Source organism: Globicephala melas, chromosome 2, assembly GCF_963455315.2.
Source record: "Globicephala melas chromosome 2, mGloMel1.2, whole genome shotgun sequence".
NCBI lineage: Eukaryota > Metazoa > Chordata > Mammalia > Artiodactyla > Delphinidae > Globicephala > Globicephala melas.
The window spans coordinates 35,591,799-35,604,496 of record NC_083315.2 but is presented as its reverse complement, the minus strand read 5'-3'; the positions used below and the strand labels follow the sequence as shown (position 1 = coordinate 35,604,496).

Sequence of the window (12,698 nt, the reverse complement as noted above, 5' to 3'; positions counted from 1 at the left end):
AGAGATTAAGGACATTATAGGTCCTTGGTGGAATTATTAAAATAGCATTAAAATGCTAGTTATGAAGACAGCGTGCTAACAGGGAAATTTTTTTTAATTGGCCATAATTTTAAATGAAAAAAGAAAAAAGCGGGATCTGTGATTATAAAGACATGATAACAATAACATCTCTGTTAAGGTGGCGGGTTTTGGGGTGCACCCTTTTCCCTCCACTTTTCAAATGTATCCTATTGCTTTTGATGAAAATAAGTGACTTCAAGTGAGCCGGCGAGATGGTACCTTGGCTCCATCCACACTGATGATCCGATAGCTGTTCCTTGTGACATCGTAGAAGTAGGAGACTGTGACGGCCTGCTTGCTCGCAGGCACCCAGTTCTTCTTGGTGTTGGGGTCGATCTGGAAAACGTGGGCTCGGGTGGTGAAGATGGGCTGTTCTCTGCAAGAGGAGAGATAGGCGAATGAGTTGATGGAACTTTATGTATAATTTATAATTTCTAAGCCACCTAAGATTTTAATCATTTATGGAGAAAGATACATAGGCCTGAGAACAATTAAAATAAAAAAAGGGAAGAGAGGAGAAAAAAAGAGACACCAGCGGAGTAGTTACTGAAACCCAACACCCTGAGGCTGCGGGGCAATTGGCCTAATGAGAAATTTGCTTAAAAGGCAACTCCCCATCCAAGAACATGGTATATCTCTCCATCTATTTGTATCATCTTTAATTTCTTTCATCAGTGTCTTATAATTTTCTGCATACAGGTCTTTTGTCTCCTTAGGTAGGTTTATTCCTAGATATTTTATTCTTTTTGTTGCAATGGTAAATGGGAGTGTTTTCTTAATTTCACTTTCAGATTTTTCATCATTAGTGTATAGGAATGCCAGAAACTTCTGTGCATTAATTTTGTATCCTGCTACTTTACCAAATTCACTGATTAACTCTAGTAGTTTTCTGGTAGCATCTTTAGGATTCTCTATGTATAGTATCATGTCATCAGCAAACAGTGACAGCTTTACTTCTTCTTTTCCGATTTGGATTCCTTTCACCATAATTCAAAAAGAGTCATGTACCAAAATGTTCATTGCAGCTCTATTTACAATAGCCAGGACATGGAAGCAACCTAAGTGTCTACGGACAGATGAATGGATAAAGAAGATGTGGCACATATATACAATGGAATATTACTCAGTCATATAAAGAAACGAAATTGAGTTATTTGTAGTGAGGTGGATGGACCTAGAGTCTGTCATACAGAGTGAAGTAAGTCAGAAAGAGAAAAACAAATACCATATGCTAACACATATATATGGAATCTAAGGGGAAAAAAAAAGGTCATGAAGAACCTAGGGGTAAGACGGGAATAAAGACACAGACCTACTAGAGCATGGACTTCAGGATATGGGGAGGGGGAAGGGTAAGCTGTGACAAAGTGAGAGCGTGGCATGGACATATATACACTACCAAACGTAAAATACATAGCTAGTGGGAAGCAGCCGCATAGCACAGGGAGATCAGCTAGGTGGTTTGTGACCACCTAGAGGGGTGGGATAGGGAGGGTGGGAGGGAGGGAGACGCAAGAGGGAAGAGATATGGGAACATATGTATATGTATAACGGATTCACTTTGTTATAAAGCAGAAACTAACACACCATTGTAAAGCAATTATACCCCAATAAAGATGTTAAAAAATATATATATATATAGCTACCAAAAAAAAAAAATTGTAATGGATTTCACTGCATTTCATATTTTAAGGTATCTACTTCACAGAGTAACACAAAATAAATCATAGACTCATTACAAAATATAATTTTTTTTAATATAATTATTTTTGAAGAAAGGGTCTTCAGGCAAACTGGCTTGAAAATCCTTTTAAGTGGTCCAAAATAAGACAAAATGGGTGGGGGGAAGCCAGCAGGATGTGAAAATAATCCCATCATTCATAAAATACTATAGATTTAATAAGCACTTATTAGAGGTATAAAATTAAATCAAAATCAGAAAAATTAAATTTTTTTAATCCTCATAATGTCAAAGAGATGACATAAGAGGACACCCAAGCAGAAACAAAAAATAAGATCAAAAGGAAAAGTGAATTTTAAGTGTTCCCGTCTCTCAATGGAGTGGTTTTAGGTAAAGCTGTCTTTCAACCCATCCTGGCTATAGAAGAAGGCTCATTAAAGAGAGAAACCTTTTCCTAGAAAAGCAAATTACTATTTATTTGAGCCTCATGCAAGGAATACTGAATAACACCATGAATACTGGCATTAACCATCAGTTGTGGATGTAGATAAACGCAGAAACTTTTTCATGACTATTTCTCTGAATCAATAAAAGCCAAGGGCATGCTCTTCCTGCTACCTCAATGCAGCTGTTACTAGAATCCAGCCTTCCAGACGGACACAGCCCAGCATTCCTAGCCCCCTGAAGCTTCCCTTCTAGGTCCCAGGAGCTGGGCAAGAGCCTCTGGGGTGTGGATCACTAGGGCGTTTGTCTTCCCTCAACAGTGACCAAGTTCACCCACCCACTCAATGCTAAATCAACACCCTTCCAGCCGCAGGGTAACAGCTGTAGAAACAAAAGGAATATTCTCACTGTAATTTCCTGCATCTGTTGTCGAGAGGGGCCAGCCCGTGGGGGAACGTGTGTGCCTGTGAATACCAGCCCTCCTAATCAACCCACGTGGGGAAGCCTGACATCTGCATCCCCCAGCTGTGCTACTGCAGCCCTGGCACCATGTTTTGCTAATCATCCAAGTACAGCACCATAAAAGAAAGCACTTGCTCACAGGGAATTCTTCTGCATATTTAAGAGGAGGGAGCAATTGAAAGGGCAGGAATACAGAAGAGGTTTTTAAAAGAACCGAATTATGCAATGTGTACAAATATTGAATCATTACGTAGTGCACTTGAAACAAAATAATGTTAATATGTCAATTATACCTCAATTTAAAAAAAGGACTTGAATTATGCTAAAATCTCTGCCTCTCTTTTACAGAGCACTACGAGCTGGGCAGGGACCCATGGTCACCCAGGAGCCCTTCCAGGGGAAGGAGCCAGACTTTCGGTTCTTCCCTTGTGTTCTCCACACCGGGGAAGAGGGACTGGGTCTAGGTTTTAGGACCTTTAGACCAGTGTTTCCTCAACCTCTGAGAGGAATTAGCTGGGGCATTTAGTAAAAATACAAATTCCTGGGCCCCAATCTATCCCGGCAGGAACCTGGCTGTCCAGGGATGGGGCCTGGGTAGCTCTATTTTTAACAAGAGCTACAGGTGATTTTTATCCTCTAGGAATCTGGGGAGATACTCACATTAGACATTATCAGACACTCTAGAAATAATGGAAGAAGTCACCCCTACAGCTGTCATCTCTCCTCCAGAATGACGGAAACGACTTCAAGACATCCTTCCACAGCGTGAAGGGGACAACAGAGGGACAGAGAACAGGATCTTTGGGTGCAAAGGCTGGGGGGAGGGGCATGGAGAGGCAGAGGTGCTCTGGTCAGGACAGACAGCAGCCTGTGGTGGTCAAGCAGCGACCTTCTGAAAGTGCTCTGTGTGCCTGAGGCCTACGGGAGCGAGGGAGTGAGGAAAGCAAGGTGGAGAGGGATGGTGGGGGAGGGACAGGGAGACAAGAGAAGCTGGTAGAGATTTCTGACCACGGATAAGCCAAAGCCACAAGTCATCTGCTTCCCATGATTCAGGTCAAGGTGAGCATGCAGACAAGAAGGACCCCATCTCCAAATCTGTCCGCTCAGCTCTGGGGATGGAGTGACGCCATGGCGGGACCCCAACCAGAAATGCAAGGACGTTGGGAGACACGGTTGGCTCAGCTGGCCATACCCTCAGTGGCTGCAGCCCTGGTCCCGTGGTCAGGCCTCTGCAGGGGAAGTGGTTGCTCCAGCGTGGAGACAGCACAGTGACCCAGGAAGGGAGACCCACAGACCCCATGCTGAGGGTGGGCACTACGGGAAGAGCCACAGACCTTCTGAGGTCAAAGACCTGCGATCCTCAGGCCTGGGGACCTGGAGGCCAGCTTGGCACAGCTTTGGGTCCAGAAAACTACCCACAGTACTGGGATTTCCATGTGAATAACCAAGTCCTTGGCCACTGGAGAGTTCTATTTTATTCTTCTAAAATTCAAAAATCGAATGGTATTTAAAGAAAAAGAAAAAAAAAGGGGGGGATGGAAAGAAAAGCCAGTTAATATTTAGCTGATATTTAGTTTAAAGCCAACTAATATTTACTGAGTATTTACCATCTGCCAGGCTTCACATATGAGCTCTCATTTAAGATCCCAATGATCCTATGGGGATCCAGGTGGGGAAATGGGGCTCAGAGAGGCCAAGGACCTTGGCCTTGGGTTACACAGTTAGTAAGTGGCAGATCTGAGCTTTGAAGTCAGTTCTAAGTGACACAGACAACCCCCCCCCCTTAGCCATTATACTCTCTTCCTAAAATAATACCTGTCTGTAGTAGGCAGTTCTGATGTGACTCCTGGGATCCCCTGTGTAATCCCCTCCCTGTGAGCATGGGTGGGACCTGTCACTTGCTTTTAACCAACAGAATATGGTGAAGGTGACAGGAGGTCACTTTGAGCAAGTGACAGAGGACTGTGACTTCTGTCTTGCTAGCAGACTCCCTTGACTGACTCTCTTGCTGGCTTTGCTGAAGCAAGTTGCCATTTTGGGGAGGACCATCCCACAGCAACTCCAGCCAGAGAGGGTGACCTTCAGCCAGAGAAAAACGGAGGCCCTTAGTCCAATATCCTTGAGGAACTGAAATTCTGCCAACAACTGCTTAGAAGCTTATCTGTCCACACTCGAGCCTTCAGATGAGACCCCACTCCTGGCTGACACCTTGATGACACCTCCTAAGAGACCCTGAAGCAGAGGACCTAGCTAAGCCATTCCCAGACTTCTGACTCACAGAAATGTGTTTTTTTGTTTGTTTTTGTTTTTCTGTGAGTAGGAATCAGGTCTCCTATTTTTTTAATTAACAGTTTTTCAATAGATAATATGTGAACATGGTACAAAATTTCGATGACACCAAAGGGCATACAGTGAAAGGCACAACTCTCTCCTGTCTCTATGCCTTCAGTTCTCTCCAGAGGAAACACTTATGTAGTTTTTGAATATATCTTTCTAGATGTACTTTATAAATATCTACTGGCACTTATCAGAAGTGCTTGAAGTAACCTACCTTTGTCTCTGAAATCTTGGCCTTCAGCCTGCTTTCAAACCCATTGCCTATAAATTCCCTTTCAGGTCATAACCACTCTGCTTTCAAAACCAGGTAAAGGCAATGCAGATATATTTTATCCTTTTTTTTTATTGCCAAAAGGGGTTATAATGATGAGAGCAGACCCACATATTTTGATTTAGACTACAGCCCTCTAACCCGTTAATTCTTTGCTTCAACAATTGTCCAGGATATACACAGAAATGTGTTTTGTTTTAAGCTACTAAATTTGTAGCACTTGATTACACAATGATAGGTAACTAACATATTGACCTTCACAGAAAATTTACTGCACCCCAAGCAGACTGTATATGTTCTCAGAGGGTTAAAACCCTCTGGACAGAGCTGTGAGTGGGCAGCACTCTCCACGTAGAAAACTGAAGGTCACAGGGTGATTTCAGGCAACGTGGACAGCAAATCTTTACATCTTTATGAGCAAAATCAGAGAACAAACCTCACCACAAAATACAGAAAGCAGACCCCAACTCTGAAAGAGCACCTTGCCCTACCTGAGAAACTAAAAGAGCTGGAACTAGGACACAGAAGTCAGTTCCTGGAAGTGTGCAAATCAGTATAAATAGAAAAATTCAAGAGAAGCAGAACTTTCCAAGCCAAGAGGACACCTTTCCTTCCCAGCAGGGAAAAGCTGAAGAGAGTGTGTATCAGAGAACAGAAATTACCTTCATACCCAATTTTATTCTCCTTTCTTTGGTGTTTGATGCTTAGGGAGTATATTTCAAATATACTCCCATTCCTTCTTCAGTGCTTTAAATAGAAAGCAGATGTTTCCGGATGGCAGAACGTTTCTTTAGGCAGACAATAACAACCTACCGTTCCCTTGCATAGTCTTTTTAGAGCTGAATAAACACCAATTGTTGCTCACTGAACACATTTTGGAACCTGACAGTAATTGTCCCCAAGAATAATTAGACACTGTGAAACAGACATATGCCTGGAATATGAAAAACACTCGGCAGACAGACCACTCCCCCTTTGAACGATTTCTGGCTCCATGTGAAATGATTCTGCAAAGAACTGGCATGACTACTTTTTGCAGAAAAAATAAAATAAAAATGATAGTTTAATTTATGATAATCCCTCACTTGCAAGGTTCACCAGGCTTTTCCTGACAGGAACCTGTAAAACCTCATGATTCTTATTATTCCTGCTTCTACCTGCTTTGAATTAAAACAAACCGTTCAGACATTACCTTACAGACATTTAGACATGTTTCAGAGTCTCAGAGGATGCCCTAATGAGCTTACCTGGCTTGACTCTTGAATCCTTCCACACACCATGCATACAGCACAAGAGAAAGGAGCAGCCCCAAGCTCGATGGGCGTGGCACTGCCCACCCGGCTTCAAAGACCTTCCCTGGCTCTATGCCCCACAGGACCAGCTCCAAGTGCATCAGAATGATCCACAGACCCCTGAGCACCTGTCCCTGTCCCCTCACCACACAGGCTCTGCTGCTTTTCTGCTAGCACTTCCAAAGCACCTGCATTTTCACATGACCATGCACACGCCCTTCACTGGGGCTAAAATATCCTTCCCCCCTGACTCGCCAGAAAGGCTCCCACTAGTCCTTTGAGTTCTACCATAGCATCTTTTCTTCTTTTTTTTTTTAAACTTGGGCAAGGTAGTTATCTTTCTCTCTCTCTCTTTTTTTTTTTAATATTTATTTATTTGGCTGTGCCAGTTCTTAGTTGCAGCACGTGGGACCTTCACTGCCTCAGGCGGGATCTTTAGTTGCAGCCTGCTTGATCTTTTAGTTGCGGCATGTGGGATCTAGTTCCCTGACCAGGGATCAAACCCAGGCCCCCTGCATTGGGACCACGGAGTCTTAGCCACTGGACCACCAGGGAAGTCCCCTACCATAGCATCTTGAGACGTCTAATTTGTGCTCTCAGGATGCAGGCCCTGGACTGAGCACCTGTCACGAGGGAACAGAAGCATGGGCTCATCAGGCTGTCAGCCCTCATTCTAGATGCTCAACAGGCCCCTAGTTGGCAGGGTCAAATCCCTGAGCCTAGGAAAAAGATCTGGGGGAAAAAGGAGATAATGGACAAAAGGTTTAGCACAATTCTTTCATGCAAAGAATCTACCAAACTCACAAGTATACTGTAGTTCTACTTTCACACAAAATCCCCATAATAAAGTTACCATTATTTGCAGATAATAGTATCACACATCTAGAACACCTAAGAAAATCAATTGAAAAAGTGAATAGGAATAATGAAATCCAGCAAGGTGACTAGGTACAAAATTACTAACAAAAAAAATAACATCAATAGCCTTTCTATATATACAAACAACCAGAGAGACAATATAATAGATTTTAAAAGATCCCATCTAGAGTAGCAGCCAAAAAGATACAATTTCTAGGAATCAATTTAAAAAGTAAGCAAGATCTGCACAGAAAAAGTAAAGATAACTTCTCAGGCATACAAAAGAAAACTTTAATAAATAAGACATCCTGTTCTTAAATGAGAAAAGTAATATACGCAGATGTTAATTACCCCTAAATACATACATACATTTAACAAAATACAAATATCAACAGAATTATTTTTAGAGCTAGACAGGGTTATTCATGTGGAAAACTCAACATGAGAGGACAGCCAAGAAAATTCTGAAGATGAAGAGCAATGAGGAGGTTTAGCCATAATGTAGGCAGATATTGAAATGTATTATTATAAAGTTACAGCAAATGAAATGAAGAGCTATGAGCAAAGAAATAGACAGACTAATGGAACAGACAGAATCTAGAAGCAGAAGTCCAAGGAATTAAGTATATGATGTAGGCAGTATTACCCATCAGTGGGGACACAGAAACCATTCCATAAACCCTGTTAGAACAATGGACCAGCAACTCCCTGGGGAAAACCTGCACCTGATGGACCTTAGCCAGAAGTTCATCTCCTTGTCTGGTCTGAGCCCCTTGAAGGGGGTCACAGCAGACCCATTCTATTGAAGTGATTTCCATCTGCCCCAAAACTGCCCAGATTAACAGAGCTGATAAGTGAGAGATATCACATAAGTCACATTTGTCACAAATCTTCGTACTCCACTGACTAGGGATTCCCTTTTTGGGTCACATTTACATCACGGAACAGAATGAGGAAAGTACCCCTGATGAACACTGACAGGCTTTCTTGATGACACTACCTTTATCATAGAGGGCTTGACAGTTTTTCAGGAGCTCTCAACCCACGTTCTCCTGCGGGTTTCCTGTGATGTGGGTTTGCATAAGTTCTGGGACTGGTTCACAGGCTGAGGGCTGCCCCAGAGGGCCCATGAGGTCCATTGCCATGTGCTTTGGAAAAGGGTCCGTACTCTTCAAAAGGGGTGGTGGGCCCAGAGCAGTGGGTGAGGATCCCAGTGGTCGGGGAGGGGAGAGGCAGAATTTCAGAAAAGCAAATCTGTGATGGAAGGCAAGTATTTGTATGGGGTGGGTGAGGGGCTTCTCTGAGGATGCAGGATAGGTAAACATATGATGGGAAGATGAGACCAAGGACGGGATCAAGGAAGAAAATAACACTCACCAGCAACACTGCAAGACCATCTCGTGTTCAAACAGCACCCTTCTACTCCTGCACAGAAATTCCTCCCCCTCCTCCAAACGTCCCCCTCTACCCCGGGTCCAGAGTCCAGCAAATCTGGGTTTAGCAGGTGAGGGGAAAATGACTCTGCAGACATGAGAGGTATATTCAGAGACTGGCAAGTATTATTTGTGGCTACAGGAGTGGGTGGCAAGAGATGAGGCCTGGGGAATTCCCATGGCTAAGACTCCATGCTCCCAATGCAGGGGTCCCAGGTTTGATCCCTGGTCGGGGAACCAGATACCACATGCACGACGCAACTAAGAGTCTGCATGTCGCAACTGAAAGATCCTGCATGCCGCAACAAAGACCCGGTGCAGCCGAAATAAATAAATAGGTTTAAAAGAAGAGATGAGGCCTGAGGGTGGGCTGAAGCCAGATAGCCATGGATTCTGAAAGACACACTAAGGAAATTGGTCTTTATCTTGGGGGCCACCGTCTCCAACTGTGCTCAGTGGAAAATTTATGTCAAAGCTATTTTCTCTTCCAAATACAGTCTAAGAAATATATATGTAGGAAAAATGTTAAATGCACTTGGGTAGTTGTTCTCATAATTATGGGATATCATCATTAAGAGATTGTGTTCTCTACTCAAGACTGCTGGGTCACAGGTGATGCACCAATGCCCGTCTTTTGAGTTGCACATGGGCATGTCACCTGCACTTACAAACCAGCCACCGAATCAACAGGCACCTTCTGTGCATGATATTTCATCTACGGAAGGTATCCTAGGATTTCAACATACATTTGTGATTTTACTCTATATGTGGTCTATTGAACATTTATACTAAAAAAGGTCATTCCACCTGAATCTATGGTGATAAATGGGAGTTTTAAAACAAAAAGCAGAGTTTTATGATTCACCTGCTAGGAACACCAAAAGCCAAGAACCAGAAAACATCCAAGTGATGATTTCTAAAAAGTCAGGTGGCAAGCGGCCAAGTCATAACGATTAACGATTCCTGGCACGGCTAATTCAAGAGAGTGCAAAATATTGCCGAAGGAGCAGTCTGTGTTCTTCCTTTTGCTGTAACACATCTGTGCACATAGATTTTCCTGTTACACTGCAATGCAAACAAAATAGAGAAGACTTTATTCTGCGTCTGCGATGAGGGTATGACTTGGCAACATCATTCCTAATTAAGCAGATATGATTTTCTTATAAGACTGGAAAAATAATGTTCTCAATTTTAAATGTTGAGGGCTTTTGTATTCATCTACAGTAAACATAAAATGGGGGGAATGGGGAGTGACTGGTAACAGGTTCTGGGTTTCCTTGAGGAGGGAAAAATGTTCTAAAATTAGACTGTGTTGATGATTGTACAAGCTCTGAATATAGTAAAAAGAAATCAATGAATTGTATATTTTATATAAGTAAACTTGTACGGTGCATGAGTTTTATCTCAGTAAAGCTGGTTTTTTTTAAAGATCAAGTGTAGAAAAGGATAAGAGGGAAAAAGACCCAAGTTTTCTGGCTTGGGCAGTTGAGAGGAAACGTGAGTCATGACGAGTGGACCTTGCCTGTGGACCATCTGTAAGAGATGTTAGAAAGCAAATGGGGGACTTCCCCGGTGGTCCAGCGGTTAAGATTCCACGCTGCCAATGCAGGGGGCCTGGGTTCGATCCCTGGTCAGGGAACTAGATCCTGCATGTCACAACTAAAGATCCCGAGTGCCGCAACTAAGACCCGGCGCAGCCAAATAAATGAATAATTTTTTTTTTTTTTAAAAAAAGAAGGCAAATGGGACCCCTTTTCAGGGTGACTCTTCAAGGTTAGAAGACTAGACTGGGGAACCCACTGCAGCAGCTGAGCAGAAATCACAGGTGGATGAAACCACGCAGGGTGAGTACACAGGCAGAGAGGAGGAGAGGGACAACCCAGCTGGGGGACACCCAGGACAGGGGTAGGAAGAGGACCCACCCTTAGAGATGAAGGACAGGGGTCAGGAAAGCAGCAGGGGAGCCAGGAAAGAGCAGGGGAGCTCAAGAGTCCTCAGGGTCATTCAGGCTGACAGAGCTTTCCAAAAATCCAGTTGGCTTCGTATCATATTGGAAGCCACCATGTAGCCCAACCTTTATCGGGAAAGGAAAACAAAGTGATGGACATATGAAATATATACCAAAACGACTTAACAGTCCTTATTTCGCGTCAGGAACATAAGAGGGTTTGGGTTTGATTCTAGTTCCTTTCTTGGCTCTTTTTACCTGTCAGAGACAAAGCTGAAGAAGAGGAGGGAGGCTCCACAAAATCATGCTGCTTCTCTTTGTTGAGAGTAAGTGGGGGGCGTGGTGGTGGGACGGCGGGGACTTCCCTGGTGGCACAGTAGTTAAGAATCCACCTGACAATGCGGAGGACATGGGTTCGAGCCCTGATCCGGGAAGATCCCACATGCCACAGAGCAACTAAGCCCGTGCACCACAACTACTGAGCCTGCGCTCTAGAGCCTGCGAGCCACAACTAATGAAGCTCACATGCCTAGAGCCTGTGCTCTGCAACAAGAGAAGCCACCGCAATGAGAAGCCCGAGCACCGTAACGAAGAGTAGCCCCCGCTCGCCACAACTAGAGAAAGCCCGTGCACAGCAACCAAGACCCAACGCAGCCAAAAAATAAATAGTAAATAAACTTATAAATAAATTTATTAAAAAAAAAAAGAGTAACGGGGAGACTAGTTCAGACTGTGGAACAGTACATGCTCCCTAGGAGGACCTGATCATCTGTGTAACCTTGGCCAAGTCCCTTCCCTCAACATTAACAGAACCACCTCAAGGGACTGTTTAGATTAAATGTGATAATATATGCAAAGTGCTTTCTTTCTTTCCTTTTTTTTTTTTTTTTTTAACGTTTTGGCCACACTGCACAGCATGTGGGATCTTAGTTCCCTGACCAGGGATTGAACCCATGCCCCCCGCATTGGAAGCACTGAGTCTTAACCACTGGACCGCCAGGGAGGTCCTGCAAAGTGCTTTTTTGTTAGTAATAGCAGCCAGTTAAAGGAATATTATGATAATATATTAATTACACGCGTGAGACATCACTGCAGGGAAGACAATCCCCTTTTCCACCTTAGACAGCTCAATATGCCCAAAGAGACCTAGCTCTCTCTCCCTGTTATCATCAGCAAATTAAACAAAAGAGAATCTTCAAAAAGAATAACTGTGCACTTTCACAATTAAAAAAAAAATTTTATAGCTTAAAAAATTTAGAAGTCTGGGATTTATTTTTTCCTTTACTGGCAAATTAGTACTAACTATGGCAAACTGGTTTTGTGGTTCATTTTTGTCTTTTGGGTTCCTGGGTAGCAGCAAGGGGGATCCTAGTACCAGTTCTAGAAACCAACTGCGGTTAAGTATATAGCTTACCACTCTGAATTTGGGTTCAGGGGGAAAAAGCTCTTTTTGTTTTCCTAGGAACCACTCGTGTAAAACTAGAATCGCATGGTGTGAAGAGGCTGGTAACTTGCCAAGTCAATTGCAAAAGGTGTAAAATACAAAACCAAAGGTGCAGACATACCTCAAAAAAGCACTGCTGATGTATTCATTTACACTATCTATCAGTTGGTCTCTCAGGCTAATAGATATTTTATGTGTGTATTATAATACACAATTTTCTACAAAAATAGGTGGCAAGTATAGAGTCACCAGATTTGGTGCGCGCGCACACACACACGGACACACACATACATATACGCAAATACAGAACTGGCGAAATTTAAATTTCATGGATAATTTTAAAATTATTTTCATTGCGCTATAATTCAGATATCATAAAACTCACCCTTTGAAAGTGTATGGTTCAGTGGTTTTCAGTTTACTTACAGCATTGTACAGCCATCGCCACTATTTAATTTCAGAGCATTT

General features: G+C 43.1%; 1 protein-coding gene across 3 annotated transcripts in view; it reads right to left on the bottom strand.

Annotated features, from left to right (window-relative positions):
* HOMER2 (homer scaffold protein 2) overlaps positions 1-12,698 on the bottom strand; it is a 93,321-nt gene that overhangs the window by 43,553 nt on the left and 37,070 nt on the right. For all 3 annotated transcript variants that reach the window (XM_060293788.1, XM_060293787.1, XM_030878511.2), the window contains exon 2: positions 280-436. In XM_060293788.1, the coding sequence (XP_060149771.1) occupies positions 280-436 (157 nt within the window). The remainder of the gene's footprint in view (positions 1-279; positions 437-12,698) is intronic.